Source organism: Haliaeetus leucocephalus, unplaced genomic scaffold (genome assembly GCF_000737465.1).
Source record: "Haliaeetus leucocephalus isolate CR32 unplaced genomic scaffold, Haliaeetus_leucocephalus-4.0 Scaffold848, whole genome shotgun sequence".
In the NCBI taxonomy this organism is placed as follows: Eukaryota; Metazoa; Chordata; class Aves; order Accipitriformes; family Accipitridae; genus Haliaeetus; species Haliaeetus leucocephalus.
The window spans coordinates 3,400,563-3,419,747 of NW_010973284.1; the positions used below are offsets into that span (position 1 = coordinate 3,400,563).

At 39.6% G+C, this 19,185-nt stretch overlaps 1 protein-coding gene across 1 annotated transcript in view; it reads left to right on the forward strand.

The window, feature by feature from the left end:
- The window catches only part of USP24 (ubiquitin specific peptidase 24), a 51,920-nt gene extending 36,386 nt beyond the window's left edge, over positions 1–15,534 (forward strand). Inside the window, exons 49-66 of the mRNA XM_010582323.1 lie at positions 37–178; positions 533–683; positions 1,985–2,080; positions 2,738–2,841; positions 3,269–3,382; positions 4,153–4,249; positions 5,734–5,850; positions 6,520–6,612; positions 6,957–7,059; positions 7,963–8,084; positions 8,602–8,715; positions 8,986–9,051; positions 9,326–9,392; positions 11,484–11,562; positions 12,165–12,240; positions 13,351–13,437; positions 13,758–13,868; positions 14,038–15,534. Of these exons, the coding sequence (XP_010580625.1) occupies positions 37–178; positions 533–683; positions 1,985–2,080; positions 2,738–2,841; positions 3,269–3,382; positions 4,153–4,249; positions 5,734–5,850; positions 6,520–6,612; positions 6,957–7,059; positions 7,963–8,084; positions 8,602–8,715; positions 8,986–9,051; positions 9,326–9,392; positions 11,484–11,562; positions 12,165–12,240; positions 13,351–13,437; positions 13,758–13,868; positions 14,038–14,100 (1,802 nt within the window). The 3' untranslated portion in view covers positions 14,101–15,534. The remainder of the gene's footprint in view (positions 1–36; positions 179–532; positions 684–1,984; positions 2,081–2,737; positions 2,842–3,268; positions 3,383–4,152; positions 4,250–5,733; positions 5,851–6,519; positions 6,613–6,956; positions 7,060–7,962; positions 8,085–8,601; positions 8,716–8,985; positions 9,052–9,325; positions 9,393–11,483; positions 11,563–12,164; positions 12,241–13,350; positions 13,438–13,757; positions 13,869–14,037) is intronic.
- The last annotated feature ends 3,651 nt before the right edge of the window (positions 15,535–19,185 follow it).

The following is a 19,185-nucleotide window of genomic DNA, read 5'->3' on the forward strand; positions in this document are numbered from 1 at the left end:
TCAAGGGCCTTCATTGAATGCCTTTTCTCCCATCAGCTAACCCTTACCCTGATGTGCGTCGGCGCTACTGGAATGCCTATATGCTGTTTTATCAGAGAGTGTCTGATCAGAACTCTCCAGTCTTACCAAAGAAAAGTCGAGTGAGTGTTGTGCGTCAAGAAGCGGAGGACCTCTCGTTGTAAGTTCCTCTTGTGTCTGTGAAGGTTTCTCTTATGCTGATATCCAGACGTTATCTCCAGAACTAAGAAATTAATAATTCCTGTTCAACAAAGGAGTATACTGACCCTTCTGTTGTGTTGTTTTGTTTTGTAAGCTGCTTAATGAATAGTCTTTTATTGCTTTTATAATTTTGTCTTTCATGCTGCTGTCACTATCGCAGTAAGAAGTTCAAGCTGATTGACAGCCTCAAGAAGTATTTAGACTGTCATCTATATTTGCCTTAAGGTTATACTGACTGTACTGGTATTTTAAACTTGAACTGTAGGTTTGGCATAGGATTTCATTATTCACCTTGAGCTTGTATATATTTCAGATCTGCTCCATCTTCACCAGAAATTTCACCCCAGTCATCACCTCGACCCCATAGGCCCAACAGTGACCGCCTCTCCATCTTGACTAAGCTGGTTCGAAAAGGAGAAAAAAAGGGACTTTTTGTAGAGAAAATGCCAGTGCGGATATATCAGGTAGAGCACTCTGAAAGTGGCAACTAAATCCTACTCATACAAAATTTAAGCACGTAGTAAGAGGAACACAGTAACTTTGAAGGTGGCCTTGAAGTAATTCCCTTCTTGAAAGCAAAGCTAGAAAATAATTCTGGATTCTGACATAAAATTATTAACAAGCTGTTCCGTGGTACATTATTTTAAGTTTTGCTGTCCCTTCTCACAAAATTGACCCATCATTCTAGCAGCAGAATGATATGGCAGTAGTCAGCGTGCAAGCAGGGAGAGGTAAGAGCAGAGAAGATGCTTCATTTGAAGTACACTTGAGGAGTAATGGAGACGATGGCAAATTACAGTCATCCTCGAGTTCTCAAGTTCACAAGAATGTAGAAAGGGGAGGACATGTAAGAGAAACCAAAACCAGCTTCCATTCTGTTCATGTCTGTTAGCTTATGTAATACTGAATATGATCTCAAAGGGGAAAACACGGATGTTGAAAGCAACTTTGCAAGTCAGGACTGAAAATGGAGGTGTGATGGCATTGGCAGCACAGTGAGAGGATGGTAGAACCAGTAAGAAGAAGATCTCAGTCTGCAGGCCTGCAGCTCTGGTCCATACAGGAGAGGGTACAATCTTGCATATATTTGACCTTCTGAACACACACTATCCTGCTGATCTGCACATGTGCAAGAGAGCCTACGTTACATACACAGTAAGAATAAACTATGCAGGCTATGTATGGCCCTCCACATGGGTTGTATCAGGGCATTAATAGTCACTTTAGGCATTCTTGTATCCAGGGTCACGTTATTAAAATAAGCAGAACTTGGCTCAAATTTATTGGAAGTCTTTCAGCAAAATCTCATTTAAAAAAAAGAGGGGCTTGACATTTAACTACGTTACTGTGGCTGCAGCTTGTAATTATACCATGGCTCCTTCCTCTGTGCATGTAAATTTGCTAAGCAAGCCTTTCGGGTTTGAAGGATGTTCTCTTGGCTTTTTTATTAAAAGCAAACAAAAAACAGAACTTGTCAGCAACTTTTTCCTTTTTCTTTTCCCTTAATGGCCAAATGATTAAGTCCCTCATCTGTCGTCTTGTGTTTTGTAATATCCTTCAAAGAAAATCACTGGTTTTATACACGTCTTCTAAGTCTCCTATATATATTTTCCTCTCCGCTGAAGTAGTGATTCAGAGTATGAACAGAATAGGTCTGAAACTGGTTTTTAACCACCATGCATATTTACATAAAAGGTGCAGTTTCAGATAGAGAAATGTACTTTGGCAGTGTTTTAATTTTCTTTGCCGCCTTTTACTTTTACAGATGGTGAGAGATGAAAACTTGAAATTTATGAAGAACAGAGATGTATACAGTAGTGACTACTTCAGTTTTGTTCTGTCATTAGCTTCACTGAATGCTGTGAGTACCTAGATTTTAATCTTAGAGTATTCAGAATATGTTGTGTAGAAATGGCCAGAGAAGCTATTTGGGTCAGAAGCAGGAAAACTGGAAGAGAATGGTTGACATGACTTTGCTTTTCCAGCTGAGCAATTCACTGTTTCCAATAATTTTTCACACTGATAACATCTGTCTCAAAGCAGACTCGAGCCTCCTGTTCTAGCAGTGGGAGAAACATCATTATGCCATAGTAAAATTTATGAAATAACACACACCTTTTTTTAATTATACAAACTGAGCTCTAGAGGGACAGAAATTCCTCTCTATATGGAAAATCCAAAAGTTGGTGTTAGTCACCTCGAAGCTGATAGACTCATTGGAAATACAGTTCACTAATTAAGTTTTTCTAAAGGGAGTAATAAACAAACCAGCATTTATTAAATTTATCAAATCCACAGATCTAGTGGTCCTTAGAGCAAGTTTGTTCCTGTTTTAGCCTATTTGTTAACTAGCATAGTCAGCACTGGAGGCTGTCTTTTGTACAGAAAAATGCTTTGGTTTATTTTTTTTTTCCAAATGAAGTAAATTCCTTGACTAGAACATGTTGATGTGTTTAAGAGACAGCATATATGCTGTACGCATACTTCTGCTCTGAAGTAAATTTGACGTTTCTTTCAGACCAAGGTGAAGCATCCTTATTATCCATGCATGGCAAAGGTGAGCTTACAGCTGGCAGTCCAATTCCTCTTCCAAACCTATCTCCGAACCAAGAAGAAACTCAGGTAAGGCCTTGTTCTGGGTACTTTAACAACCTATTCTGAGGTTTTCATGCTTGTCATACCTATAGCTCCTTGAAATACTGCGGGTATCATAGACATTCACAGGAGTAGCAGTACATTTCTGCTTTGCATTGGAATCCCATCTTAAAGAAATGTGAGAGAGGAAGGAGGGTCATGTATAACCTGACAGTTTTCTGCCTCTCCCAGCTGTCTGTTGTTTCAGTGGTAGTGGATTGGGCATGGAAAGGCTTTAATGGTTTTAAAGGCAGCAAGCTGTTCCCAAATACTTCTCTAAGTGTTTTTGTCTTAAGCCATCTGAAGGTTCAATTAAAGTAAAAATTCTTTCTATTTGGCAAACAAGAAACATGGCTTAGGTTTTGGAGGTGTTTTTTCTCTTTCATTACTGACAGTTGTTCCTGTTTTGTTAAAGGGCTGATACAGAAGAATGGATTGCCACCATAGATGCACTGCTCTCCAAAAGCATTGATGCTTGTCAGTGGCTGGTTGAATATTTTGTCGGGCCAGAGGGCCGGGAGCTTGTAAAGTAAGTACTGGGAATTCTGTCCTAGGTGTTTTGTGTCTCATGTATGGATAAAGCTTCCTAATAACATGATCTGGCCTGTACTGATGTATTCCCAAAGAGTTGACTGTACACATTCTTTAAACAGACACTCTAGATAATCACTTAAGCTTTTATTTCTAGTATTTTCTCTGATTGTGCAGCTTTCTGAGTAATTCTGAAAATCTAATAAAATAGTGCAGTGTACATGGAGGAGGATGCAGTTGTTGAATTCAGTGGGGTGCCTTGGAATGTGTTTAACTTCATGTCTATTCACTTCTGCAAGTGGTGGGAAAGGAGAACGTGGTGGAAGTGTTTGGGGTAAGGTAAGTTAAATACTTAGCTGACAAAGATCACAGGTAAACTGGAAAGAAATTTTCCCGCCAAGCTCAAGATCAGCTAATAGGTGTTTTGAAAACACCTAAGACAAATTATTGGAGATCTGACACACTTAGACAGGTGTGTCAATGTAAAGAAAATTTTATCTTTGAAGTTGCATTGAAAGACAGGATCCTATGATAGCTTTTAGTTTTAGCTTTTTTGTTACTTGAATTAATAATATAAAATATTATAGGCCTTACTAGTGACAAGCAGGAGTGCAGAAAAATAAGTTAAAAGCTTATCCACAGAAATACAAGACAGGAAGTGTCTGGACAGTTACCCTTTTAAAAATAATAAACACCACGCTTAATCATAGTAACTGTGTGTACACGTTGATTCCAGTTCTCTTTGCAGCTTCACCTTTTATCTTCCAGGACTTTCCTCCTGGAATGCAGTGTAAGAGAGGTGCGAGTTGCTGTAGCCACTATTCTTGAAAAAACCCTCGACAGTGCCTTGCTTTATCAGGAGAAGGTTAGTGTCACCTCATCACCAATGATCCTGTTGGTTGTCTCTACCTAATGGTTCTTGTTGTGTTTGCAGACAATGCTGTGTGATTTGTAAATGACAAGGTGAAAGGCTCTTGTCTTGATCATGCTTGTAGCTGTTCATTTCTTGAATAGGTTAATGCTTGTCTGTTCCTACTCTAGGAGGTAACATGCTGCTGTAATTCTCAGAATTTAAGTTCAAAGTATTACTTACAAACAATTCTGTATGATTTCAGCTTGTCTTATAAACTGGTATCACATTCTTTTAATAGTTTGGAAAGAGTGTTTTCTTAAGATTTATTATCTCTTTCTGATTCCAGAAATCAGCTTAATTTTTAACTGATTCTCCTTCCTCACTCAGTCAGAAGCCAGTAGCAGTAGTAACTGAGTTATCTTGTTCCAGAGAGAGACATAAGTATGGTTATTGTTAAAGATTTAATTTTCTATTGGAAAATCTTGGCAAGTAAGTTTGGGAAGTGCAGCTTTGTTATGTTTCGCTGATCTTAATATTCAAGGAAAACCCAGCAGGAAATTTGTGAAAAGGAGTCATTTGTAGAATGTTTGAGATTTACCTATTTCCCTTGGGATACAAATGATTTGGTTCAGGTATTAAGAGAACTCAAATGGAAGTGTTACCTGTGATCTGGCATGTTCCTGTAGGTTGCCAGTGGGGGCTTGGACAGTTCTAAATGTCCAAGTCTTGTTTAGTCTGAAGTAATTTTTTTTTACATGAAATTTTAATATTTGATGCGATAGAATGTTTTTTCTATCCAGTTTCTGGGATCTATCTATTGTTTTTCATCCAGTGTCATGGATAGAAGGCACTACTGTTGTATAGGCTTCTGTTAAGAAAATTTGTCATATTTAGAGCTTTAAGGAAAGATTGCTATGAGGTCCTACAAGCTGAACACAGTAGTAGAGAGATGAACATTTACAATGTAGTTTGATAATTTTTGGTTACTTCCTCTTGGCTGTTAGTTGCTATTTGTTAACTGAGATGTAATACATTATATACCAGTGTGTATACCCCTTAGTGTGCTTTCATGCAAACTAAACACTGACATTGCTTTTTGTATAGCCAAGAGTGATAGTATGCTAGCATGAGACCCTGAGTGACAGTTTACTTCTAATCTAGTTTGTTTTGCATTACTGTAATGACTGGAACATCAGTCTGAGGAGTAATTTGAATTGCTTTAAAAATATTGCAAACTTGTGTAACTGCTGAGTTCCACCTCTTGGATCAAGTTACCTACATGCCAATGCTTTCATTACTTTCCTGTTTAATATATGCAGCATTCATTCAGAAGAGTTAAAAATGGAAAGGCTGCAATGCTATTGTTGGCTATTGATATTCATCACATCTGAGCACACATATGATTTTGTTAACCATACCTTAACTGATATGTGAAACACTTTTTTTTTTTAAGCAGTAGACAACTCTTTACATTCAAATTAATATTTTTTTCACAGTTAAAAAGTCTACATCAATTATTGGAGGTGCTACTTGCTCTACTGGATAAAGATGTACCTGAAAACTGTAAAAACTGTGCTCAGTACTTTTTGCTATTCAATAACTTTGTACAGAAGGTAAGAAACCATTGTTTTTTCATGCCATTTTAATTTTAAAGGACAATAGTAAAGCAGCTAGTCAACCATATTAATAGAAAGTTTAAGCAGGACAGTGAAACTCTTCCAGAACTATTATTAGAGTACTTTTTTTCTTTTTTTTTTTGTTTTTTTTTAAAGTAAATGGCTTTGAACACTGGATTAGGATAAAATCACACAGGAATATACCAGCAAAGTATACCAATTGAAGATGTCATTTCCATTTTGCATTTCTGTTTTGGGGGGTTGTTCTTGGCTGTTCTTAAAAATAAAAATAAATATAAAAATAAAAAAAAGAATCCAGTGTTCAGGATTTTTGTCATCTAGGAAGCAGAATAACTGACTGGACTGTTCACCCTGGTATGTTTTCTCTCTATTCGCCTGTTCTTTTTTTCTTCTTTTTTTCTTCTTTGTTTTTATTTTTTTTATGACATCTATTTTGCATATGCTGATTCTGATCTGGTTTATAAAATGTGCTCTATATAATGAGACAGCATTTTAGAGGTGTACCCTATTGATCTGTGTGATTTTTTTTTCTTTTTTTTTTAGAGTGGAAAATGCAGTTTTTAGCCTATGCATTTTACTTTTGTTCCCTAGAGCACTAATTCTTTACCTGCACAGGAATGTAACTTTTTGTTGTTGTCTAAACAGCAGGGTATAAGGGCTAGCAGTCTTCTTCTCAGACACTCTGCTTTGAGGCACATGATCAACTTTCTCCTTGGCCCCAACCGGCAAAGTAATCAGGTAAAGTTTAAGTAGCATGTGTTATGCTGTAGTTTGTCCATCCCTGTGTTTTTTGTGATGCTTAAATTAAGGATAAATACTTTTACTGTGGCAGAATAGACAAATCCTTGGATTATTCTATAAACCTCATGCAAGTCTTAGTCTACCTATGAGTAGTTAGCATGGAAATAGCTGTTTTGGCAGAAGTGAGCATCATGGATTTGCTAATAACAAAATTTTCACCAACTTCAAAGTGTTAGAACATGGTGGTGGACTGTTAAGGACATTGCTTTGTTTTCACTTAACAGAAGTTGACTAAATCAACCAATCAAAAGTTAATTACATCTCTCCTTTGGCTCATGCAGAATCGCAGGTGGAGTTCAGCACAAGCACGTGAGTTTGGATATCTTCACAATACTGTAGCACTACTTGTTTTGCACTCTGACGTCTCCTCACAAAGAAATGTTGGTAAGCATTGTGGTTTTGCCTTTTGGTGACTTTCTATTTCAGTTACTTTGACTGGAATTAACTTGATATCAGTGAGGAAAATACAGTAACTTTGAATTTAAGGCAGTAATGGTTAGCATACATTTTATTACTTTTTATTTTGCTGTAAATGTACCGAGAGCCTGTGGCAAACAGTATTACAGGCACTCAGCAGGCTGGGGAGGAATCTTGATGTTAACATTATTGTGCCTTCCCGCCTCCCGCATATGCCTAAAAGGTCTTTCCTCATGTGAACAAATCAAGCTGTGTCATTGTTGGCTGGAACAGACTTGCAGCCTAGCAGGCTGTATTTTGCTTAGACTTGTTATGCCTTTTGCTAATCTGAAGCAGGGAGCATTTAGACTGAGCTACTGAATAACAAGCAATGAAATACGCTCCTAGATATTTCTTACAAGAGGCAGAAATATCCAAATAAAGATAATAAAGGAATAAGTTGACATCCTCAGTTTCCTGAAGGAGGAAGTTAAAGCTGTCTTTCTAAAAGAATAACTTGATTTCTGTCTAGGGTTAAAAGTTTCTGGAGTTAGAGGCAGTCAAAAATCATAAAGCAAAAGAAGAATGATAAATGTTCTGAATATGATGAATGTGCAACAGTGATTGGGACTGAAACTAAAGCTCAAAGTATGATAGGAAATATGAACATATTGCTTTGACTTCTTGCAGTTAGTTTGCCTATGTTGTCACCAAAGTAAATGACACTTCGCTGTGCAAGAGATTGTTGTTTGGAGTGGTACCATACAAGCTATAAGCTAGTTGAGATGAATGTCACTAGAGATTAGATGGTGCCAAATGAGCAGCAGTGTCTTCAAGGTGTATAGAACAAACTAATTTATTAGTGGATTGTTTTTGTATTTGCTGTTATAGCTCCTGGTCTCTTTAAGCAGCGTCCACCTCTAAGCATCACTGCTTCAGGTCCACTTTTGACACTCCATGAAGAAGTGGAAGCCTTGTTATTCCTGTCTGAGGGAAAACCCTACTTAATGGAGGTATCTGTTCTAAATTCTGCCCTGCTTGAACCTAAAAGCTGGTCTGATGTGATTTCTTGGAAGTATCCTTACATGAAAAACAGTGAATATTAAAAAGTAGCCAGCTGGGGAGTATATGGTTATTATTTTGAGCCTAAACAAGAAAGCACCTTTGGTTTCTTCTTGACCCCTTCTTGTTCTAGTATATCCCTGAATGTAGGGCTCTGGTTTGAGAGTTTATGAAGTTAGCAAATGCAGCTGAACACATTTTGCAAGTGCCCATGCAGTCAGTTACCATGTCAGCTGGAGGTGCTAACCTGAATTGCTCTGACATAATGGATCACACTTGACCAGACCCTTGGAGGTGGGCAGCAGGAGCTGAATGGAGTGTTATGAGGGCAGGGGTTCAGCTCGCTGGGCCATGCAGGTGCTGGGAGAAAAAGCTGTATGCTTCCTGAAAAAGACTAACATTCTGTTACAAACTTACTTTAAAATAATTGCACGGCTGCATCTGAAATTGTTTGCACTTTTCCATTAGGTCATGTATGCGTTACGAGAGCTAACTGGATCTCTGTTGGTTCTCATTGAGATGGTGGTGTACTGCTGCTTTTGTAATGAGCACTTTTCCTTTACTGTGCTACACTTCATCAAGGTAGGGAGATAATCAAGATAAGCTTTTTGCTTGAAGTGTTTCTTTTAGGCTTTGGTCACACTCTGTGTTGTGGGTTATAATGGCACTGGGATCTGCAGAACAATCAGCACAGTTTGTTGGATTTGGCAGGGGTGTTGGTGGGTTTGGGGTTTTTTTAGGCTTTTACTGTTTAAAACAACAAATTTTCAAAAATCTGTAAAGCTGTCTTGTAATTCTTTGTGTCATCAATATATTTTACTGTCTAAGTAACTTTGTTTTTCTTACATGCAGACTCAGCTGGAAACTGCTCCACCTCATGAACTGAAAAATATATTCCAGTTACTCCATGAGATACTGGTAGGTGAAGGGTAGAGACTTGTACAGGATAGATTCTGCATCAATGCATAATGAAAAAAGCCAGGACTGCATCAGTAATTTCAACACCCACATATCTTTTAATCCTTCGGTTTGGAGTTTGTATTATTTTTTTATATTGCTGTGTTGATAATCTGATGATATATGAAACTTCACAAGTCTTATTTGGTTTTCATGTTGAGGTCATCAAAACCATTCCATAGAATAGATACAGGTATCACACACAACTTAGGTTGATCTTTTTCTTTTCTAACAGGTTATTGAAGACCCATTACAAGTAGAACGCATCAAATTTGCCTTTGAAACAGAAAATGGATTAATAGGCAAGTAAGCCAGTGGGTGAACACTCCTGTCTCCTACTGACCCTTATGTTGATGATGGTTCCTATCATCTCCTAGTTTCTAATCCTTCTAAACTGTTTTAATTCTCAAGGAAAACAACTTGACACATTTGATTTAGCCACCACCACCACAAAAACGCTCTAAGAAAATCCAAAATAAGCATTAGAATATTACAGTAACAGCAAACTGGAAAGGAATTTAACTGGCAAAAATTAATTATCTCCAACAACAGCAGTCAGTGAACCCAGAGAAGAGTGGTACTTACGTACTTAAAAAGTGACATTAAGGAAGCTTAACCAAGAGGTCGACAAGAGCTAACTTTTTTAAATAAGAAGCAGATCATGGTGTATACATAATACGAAGGAAAAAAAAAAGCACCTTGGATTAACATAAGAGTAGCTCTATGAATCTTGTAACCTTAAAAATTAATTTTTATTTCCTATGTATCTCAAGAAATCATCAATATTTTTGTTTTGTCAGCATCCTGATTGCCCTAAAAAGAAACTGGTTCAGCATGGAAGGATACTAATACTACTAACTGCAGGGATAGCCTCATAATCTGACAGGTGGCTCCCATTCGTTGCTGCTCATACAAAGTGTTGTCTCTCACAGAAACTTCAGCGAAGTGAAGTTACTAAAGCATTCAAAAGCAAAAGAAAAGTCTCAGAAGTGATGAGTGCTTACTTCATATGAATCAGAAGAGTCTTTGTGTGCAAGAGAAATGTGGGGTAGCCACATGCTGCTCAAAGAGCACCTCCGATGAGTTAGTGCAGCTTGAGCATGTCTTTCATAGCTGTTTGGATGAGGAGCTGCTTCAGATTGTGGCTTTCACCTTAAATTGTTTTGGATTCTGTTTTAGTGAGAAGGAATAGTTAGCTTTGTTCTTTATTTCTATCTTATACTTCAGTGCTCTTCTGTTTAGTAGTTTCCACGTATAACTGATAGAAGAGAAGATAATATGCAGCAGTGTAAGAGAATAGCCAAGTGGTTATTTTATTTCTGGGTAAATTGGTCCCACTTGGACCAATTCTATTCTGTAACTTGGGCAATACATGACCTTTTTTCCTCTACGGAGGAGAGGTGCAGTTATTCAATTGGATTTTTATGTCAAAGGCTTCAAGAACTGCTGTGAGTTTTGGGAGTGAAAGTTGCGGTTTTATCTTGGAGTTTCCTTGCAACAGCACCGAACAGCATCCAGTCTCACTGCACGTGGACCATGAGCTATCTGTCATATTGGCTAGTTTTACTCCAAGAAATGAAATCAGCAAATAATAGTTTTCTGTGGTCCTCCATAGGGTGTTTGTGCATAATTTGCTGTAATTTTATCGTCTGCTGTGTTTCGACAGTAGAAAAACTGGCAACATGCAGTTCCCTAGAAATTATTTGCCAACTTTAGAGGTTTCACCACAGCGTTCTTCACCGACTGCTGTGGACAGAGCAACTTTTGAGTGGCAAACCTGATTGCGGCAGCTCCATGGAAATATTTGTGCTTCTCCTCAGTTAACAAATTTTGTTAAAAGATGTGGGAATTCACAGTATAGAAGATTTCCTGGTAGGAATGGCCTGGGGTTTTGCCCAAGTCTCCCATAGAAGAGGAGGCATGGCTGCTGAATTCTGCTATGCTTGTTTGTGTGAAGAAGCTTTAAACATTCTTCTAGATTTGCAAATTTTGATCCAGGTGGAAGCTGGTCATCTGGTCCATTTATGGGGGTTTCAAACAGGTGTTTTGTTTTCCTTTGGATAGATGTAACCATAGCGATTATCTAACATAGAATGGATTATAGGAGAAGAATAACTGCATTAGGAAAGGACTGTTTAAAATTCAGGTACCACATTTGAAAGAATTACTGCATTTTCACTTTGATCTATTTTTAATCCAATAGTTGTGGAAGTACTCAAAACTGCCAGCAGTACAGCAGCGTGTTTAACACAAATACTCATGCTAATAACATCTGTAGAAATAATTTCTACCACCTAAGTTAAAATTTTAGCTTCATCTTTGTTATGTTTTCAGACTGGCTGGTACACAGAAATCTGAATCACGGTTTTTAATCTGTGTGTTTCTCCCCACAGCGTTGATGCACCACAGCAACCATGTGGACAGCAGCCGTTGTTACCAGTGTGTCAAGTTCCTTGTTACTTTGGCGCAGAAGTGAGTAATAGGAGTTTTGGAGTTTAACCTCATCCCTACCTTAAGCCCCTCTGACTAGGCTGCTACTCGTTCTACTTTTGATCAGCTTTATCTTTTGTTACCGTGATATAAGTGGTGCTCAAAGGTCTTGATAGTACATATGTCAGTATGAAGTGAAATCTTTACTGATTAGTGCCTGAGATGGATTTCTCATATAACAACCAATAATTGCTGTTTATAAAGGCAAAGGTCAGCTACATGCTATAGAGCAGGAGCCTAGCATTAAGACCAAGATAAATGTAAGGAAACTGTCCCAGATTTTTGAAATATTATGATTCCTAAATTCTCTTTGTTTAGAACTTGGCATATGTCCTGATAAAGCATAGTTCTGAAATATATTAATCTGTGTAGTAGACTACTTTGTGTAAACTTTACTAGGCATTATTGCTCCTGCTAATTCAGTTAATCACAGGGCTGTATGGTTTAGGTCATAGTTTGCAGTGATAACAGTGCATACAGAGGGCAGCAGCACAAAGAGAGAGAAGTCTTTGGATTTTTTTTTTTTTTTTAAGTTTGCCAGAATGCTTTGTTCACGACTAATGAATATAATTTCAATTTCCAAGGTGTCCTACTGCAAAAGATTATTTCAAGGAGAATTCCCACCACTGGAGTTGGGCTGTGCAGTGGCTACAGAAAAAGGTAATTTGGCTGTAACTTTACAGAGAAACTGTCACTTAGTTTACGATGAGAGTTATGAAATCTGCATCCTCTGTATGGCTCTCTGAGATGACTCTAAAGACAAAATAGAAGCAACTACTTTTTTTTTTTTTTTTTTACAAGGACAGTTTGGATGCAGCTAAATCTGCTGCATGCAAGAACTTCAGTAGGCCCCCACGTGTTTCAGGCATAGATGCGTGTACAGTGAATAAAACCAAGTGTGAATAGTCCTAATGATTATTCCTTGCCATGTGGGAATTTTTCAGTGCCACTGTATTTGTGTTAGAAGGTTTCGCTTTTTTTAAAAAGCAGTTTTCCTTTGCCTGTGTGTTGATGTGAGACAATGCATAAATGAGTGGATTCCTTACAGAATCTTTGCAGCTTTGCACAAAACATAGGTGTTGACAGATACAGCTTTTTCCTCCCACGTGTGTAGTTTTTGTTCTTCCCTCTAAACGTAGGTTGGCCAATGCATCTTTAATAAATACCCAAGGACACTTTGGAAACATAAAGCTCAGCAGAATTGGCCCAGGTTTGCCTACAGTCAGGCAGGGCCACGCTTGATCTCCCAGCACCATGTGTACTAACAGGATAGTATCCCAGCTCCAGGCTGCCTTTCTGTACTGACAGCTGCTGCCAGGCAGATGTCAGATGCATAAACTAGTATTGTACTGTACTCTGGAAGCAGAATTAGTGGAATGCAGCTGGCAGAACTTGTTATTACTCTGCTCTTGAAACACAGCGAACTGACAGGTCTGATAGTCCTGCTGTACCCATTTTTACTTTGTACTGGCTCATGTAAACCCTGAGTCCAACACTCTTCAGCTGGCATCCAGTAACTTGCACGCATATACAGTTACCAAATAAAGGGAACTGGTTGCTAGTTTTCAGCTGAGGGGCAATAGCCCCTCTAACTGTTCTGGCTGCATTAAAAGTGCATGCTTGTCTGTGCCCCAATTCTCCAGCTTGTTGCCAGAGGATTCAGGAAGCTTGTTCCAGGCTTGTTAGTTCACCTACCGCCGCAAGGGGATGAGGCTTTACACATGTAAAACTTGTATGGCAATTTTATGGCTTTCTTGGCTTTTTATGCAGATGTCTGAACATTATTGGGCTCCACAGAGTAATGTATCCAATGAAACTTCAACTGCAAAAACCTTCCAGCGCACTATTTCAGCACAGGTATGTGTCAGTCTTGGGAGACGATGTTAAACTTCTTTTACTTCCTTTTTTGCTTTTCAGTTAGCATCTTTGGGTTTGGCAACTTTAGCGTATGGCAGTGCACTTAAGACCATTCTTCCTTTAGAAGCCCAGACCCTGTGGCTGTTCCTGAAAAAAACTAACCCTTGAATGATATTCGTCAATACCACACAATTACCTGTGGTGACTCAGCTATCTCACGACAGTGGCTATATTGTTTCAGAATCAACTTTAATAAATAAATAAATAAATAAAGGTATTGCCATGGCCCCTGACACTCTCTTGGACTGTTTCCAATTCAGGACACGCTGGCCTATGCCACAGCCTTGCTGAACGAGAAAGATCAGTCTGGAAGCAGTAACGGGTCAGAAAGTAGTCCAGCCAACGAGAACGGAGAGAGACATCTGCAGCAGGTAACAATAAAATTAAGGGCATGTTTATCTTCTGTTGTGTTGCTTTGTTAGACAGCTTGTTCCTGGGGCTCGAGTCAGAACCATCACTGAGCGTAGACACGATAATTGTGCACCTTACAAAAGTAACATGCCATATCTTTCTCTCCCCATCCCTTCTGTGTATTGAAAGGGCTCAGAGTCTCCTATGATGATTGGTGAGCCTAAAAGTGACCTTGATGATGTTGACCCGTAGAGGATACCTGTGAACACAAGATCAGATCAACTCAAACATTTAATGCCTGGTACCTACTGAAACTGGAGTCCCATTGCTTATGCCGTTCGAAGAGTCTGGAAGAGAAGTGGCTTTATAGGATTGGAGGCAATGCTGGAGGAGATTGTTTCCCTGAAAGCTAAAAGCATTTTTTTAGCCACAAAGGCGTCAGATCAATAAATGCTCTAGAAAACTGCATCTCCACCTGCAGTAGCTTGTGACAGTCTGGACACCGAAAACAGTTTGTCAAGAAGATTTTATCAAATACACAAACGCTAGTGGTTGAATTTTTATGTGAACATTAAATGAGTGAATGTAAAACTGTTGCTTTTCTGTGATGCTGCAAAAAAATTCTTTTGGTTTTTATACAGGAAAAAAAAACAACAGATTGCCCTTATGTATGGAGGGCAAATTTTTAATCTTTCTGATAATATTGAATAGGAATATTCAAATTTCTGTAAAGATGTGTGATGACTTACATTTCATTGTAAAATATTAGTTAAAGAATGGGTTTACATAAGGACTTCTGTATTTAATATGTCTCCCTGCTAATTTGTAAAGCTCTTTATGAGAAGGATTGGCAAGATGGCTCTGTAAGGAGAGTGATTCCTTACAGAATGGTTCAGTCAAGGAGCTCTGGAATGGGTCGTCATCTCTGGTACCCTTCGAAAAACCACAGACAATTGGGAAGGGCAATAAAAGAAAAGCTTTGTTCTCTAGGTATGCGAGTGTTCATTATTAAAGGATGTTGGTGGATTAAAAAAAAAAGTTAATGAGTAGTTTAAAAGAAAAAAAGCACTTTAAGATGGAATTCTGTTGCAGTTTTACTCATTAAATTTTTTTTAACCTTTGGAGACATATTGAATAAATCGTAGTCTCAATCATGTGATCTGCAATCACTTGCTTATGCTTTGAAATTACTGAGAAAGTTGGTATTGGTTGTATATGATGAATAATTCCTTGAGTGAGTTGGGACACTGTTGTGCAGATTTTATAGCAATTTTAACACGGGGAAAGAATGATTTGGCTTTGTTTGTATTTTCACTTGACCAGGCAACGTTTAAAATATCACAGCTCTTTTGATTTGCTCATAAGATTGGAGCACAGTTTTGTTTTCCATGTCAAGTGCAGTTCAGTGATTTCTGGCTCTGGATACTAGCTTCTGTTGTGCCAACCAACTCCTCATCTTTTGTACATTTTGCGTTCTGTCACATTTTCTGCACTGCTTTTTGCCTTTATTTATGGATTCTGCCTTACTTTGAAAGAAATTATATAACAAACATGCACAGAAATGGGGGACATCTTAAGGAGTGCCTGGGTACCTCCAGAATAGATAAATTTGCCAAGTTAAAGGCACAACCAGCCAAAAAGTGCCTTTTTTTTCTTTTTACATACTGTTGCTGAAACAAGAAGCAGCGGACAGCTTTTCACTGTTGTGCACTAATATTGAAATTAACCAGTCATTTCACTGTTGGAAGTAAACATCTGATCTGCTTTCAGCTGTACAGCTTTATAACTTATTGCGGGTTAAGAGAGCCGTTGTCATAAATTGCGCGTGCGAAGAAGTAAGGGTGGCATTGTAGTGAATCTTTCACTTTCTTTTCCAAACAATGTCTTCATAGACACATGGCAGAGTTAGCATTTTATAAATGTTTCTGATAATGTGCTGGGACATTTTAAATGTGATGTTTTAAATTAATTTTGAATAAACCATTTCTTACGGATACCCCTTCTTCCTTCCCCCATCCCTAATACTTTGTTAACGGGTCATAAATCGTCACAAGAAGTCAGTACACAGCGGTGATGGTGATGGAAGAAGCTGGTAATGTTCCTATGGGTTGGCACCACTTGTCGCTTCAGGTTCCTGTTATTTCCTATGGAAACGACGTCCTCGATTACTGCAGGCCCAGAGAAGCATTGATAAGAGAATTGCATCAGGATGGCTCATCACCACTGTATACTTGAAACCAATACAAACTTTTTCATGGTTCTGCTCACGCTTGTACAAAGTCAGTGGTTATAATTTGCAATAAGATGATACTTGGTCAATTATTTTTTTGTTTCCAGCTGCTGTCATTTGAACCTGCTGAAGATTATTTTTTGGAAAATAGAGTTCAACAAAACTAGTTTTTGTGTAAATTGTGATGCATTTCTATGTTGTAATTTTTACTGCCAATCTTTTTGGATGAAAATGTTTTTATACAGCTTACAAAATGTTCAGTGAAGAGCAGCCGCAGCCTGCCTGTGAGCATTCGGGAAGATATTGTCCGATTAATACGTAGACATTTGGCACTGGAAAAATAGGCAGTCTTGATGAACAGTCTTGGGATTCCTGGTCAATGGAATAAAGTTATTCCTTTCACAGAAAACTAGTGTAATCTTTAGACTGCACATACACTGCTACGCTGTTGTCTTGTTGATCCTCTTATCTTGAAACTTCTTAGGCCAGTCCTGCAGATGATAAGCTCTGAGAGGTTGCCCTGATTGCCATTTTGGCTCCTGTCCAGAGTAAATCAAAGCAGCTGAATGGCCCCTGGAGCTACGCTGCCGCATATCCTTATGCCATGGCATGTTCTCACGCACTGTCAGATTTGTATCTGTGTGCAGTTTCTTCTCCTGACCTTCTTAGCAGAATGATTTACCCTGGCTACGCTTGCAGTCATGGATTAGACTGGCTTTTATATGTCAGGATAGCAAGATTTGCAGGCGATCTGGACTTGAGTTAATACTGCCTTTTCTGTTGGTGCGAGGTGCAGAAAGCTGGACACGTAGCAGTGCCACGGTGCTGGTATTCCCCTGCTCACCTGTCTGCTGCCTTCGTAAGCAGAACTAGGAGCTGCAACCAGGGCTGCTGTCCCGGTTCTGCCTCCCTGACAGGTGCCTTTGTCCTCTGCTCTAAGGACAAAGACTTTTACATTTCAAGCATGACCCAGCCTGTGCTCTCCACTGGCAGTGCCAGTCCTGGGAGCGGGGACTGAGCATTGCAAATAGTGTGCTGGCGCGACTGTCTGCAGTGTACCTGGGATCAACGCTTTCTCCTGAATGAGAGGGGCTTTTCTGCCCACCCACATACAAGATACTAAGCAAGGGCTAATCTTTTAATAGTTTCCTTCCACCAGGCTTACACTTGCTTGAACTAAGCTGTGAAAGCTGTATCTGGCTTATTGTGCACGGAACGTGCTCACACCTTCTGCTGGGAGCCGGCGGGGGAGCAGGCAGCAGGATCTTCCCTTTTTGCAGGGATGTCAGCAGAGGTGAAATACCTGATGCATGTTTTGAGAGGTTATGGCTGAAAAATTACCAGCTGTGTGAAAGCTGTTCACAAACTCTTAGGCTAACATCCCTTTTTCTTTTCCCACTCTTTGTGCAAAATTCAGATTATAGCTGATAAAATTACGGGCTGTAATTTATATACATGTTAGGTAACTATATGTTTAGATTAAGGCTGGGCTTTTGCCATCTTTAGGGTAACAAGTTAGAAATAGTTTAAACCTTTCAAAGTGGTGCTTCCTACTGGCTCTCTGTCTTCTCTTGCCAATTAAAGCTGGAGTAACAGATCTGCAAGGGGCTTTTTGATAGGGAAGAACACCCAACCCAGAATAGCCGAGGTTTGACAGGCTAACCTTGTGCTGTGGTATCAAGCTTTATTTTTTCATCTGTCCTCAGGTAACACAACACAAATTATATACTGTAGTACCGCGAGGCTGCTAATCACCCAGAAAAAAGTGAGATATGGCTTTGGTGGCTTCTGGTACTTCTCAGCCTTTCTCTGCTGCTGTGCGTCTCTAAGGATCTATGCTTTGTCTTCTTTCTGGGGCTTCAACGCTTATCGAGTGAAACCCAGTGTGATTAGCACCAGCAACAAAAAGCACAAGGGCACGTTCCCCAAAGCCGGATGATGCTTTGTTTCCGTAACTGGAAGCTCTTGTCCTACACCACTGTTTTAAAAACAAACCTCTGTTGTTGCATGTGCATGGGACAACAAGACTCGGTGCCTGGTGTCTGTGCCAGTGCCGGAGCTCAGGCCGGCTGTGGGCAAGGAGAGGGTGCCAGCGGTTGTCCAGGGGGACCTCCTGGACCTGGTGGCCTGTGGCTGGCTCACTAACGAAGCAGAGCTCGTTTGGGGGAGCAACATCCCTGCTGGACGGGTGCCAGCTCCCCCTTCCAGGCTGGTTCCCCGGGGGGAGGTACACGAAGCCAGACAACGGATCATATCTACTGAGCACTGGTCTATGAATTTTATTTTAAAAAGACATTTATAAAATGTTTATTTATAAAATTCCAAATAAATATTTAAGGTACAAATGTAAAAACCAAGGTACTATGAAAGCTTTTTCTTCTTTCACAGTTTGTTGTTTGTTTTTTTTTAAAAAGGAATTACAGCCAGTTCTATGTGTCTTGGGAAGACCTGAAAGGGAAACTTAAAGCAATGCATAACACCAGCAGATCATTAACTTTGACTTAACAACAGAAAAAACACTAACAAAGCAGTAGCTGACTGTAGCAATGCAGATTAAAATCTAATTAAACAAGCAGACTGTTTAAAGTACAGCCTTACACTTGACTAAAAAGTAAAGAAGTCTCCTAGGTACATGAGTAAACAATTATAAAACTGCCCAAAAATGGCTAAACTATGATTTTCCAGGTGCTAAGCGGCATTAGCTGACATCTAATGAGCAACTAACCAGGAAAAGAAAGGAGCAATCCTCACCACAATGGTTTGGTTTTTTTTAAAGCTGGTGGTTTTGTCATATGCTGGGTGACAACACGAACAAACGGCCTCGAGACGGCTCATTACAGTCGGCGTATTTATAGAAAGACCCGGCGCGTGGCAGGGACAGGATGCTGGGATAACTCCAGTGATGGGGCAGTGCTCCGGCTGCTCCGAAGAATTCTCGCAGAGCCCTCCGGGCCTCGGCCCCGCTGCGATACGAGAGCGCGATGAGCTTGTACCGCACCATCGCGGCAGCCCAAGCGCGGCGATCGTCGGCCAGCCGCGTGTCGGAGCGTGGACCGTGCTGGGAGCTCAGCCCCGCGAAGGTACCGAGCCGGAGACGCGGCGGTCCA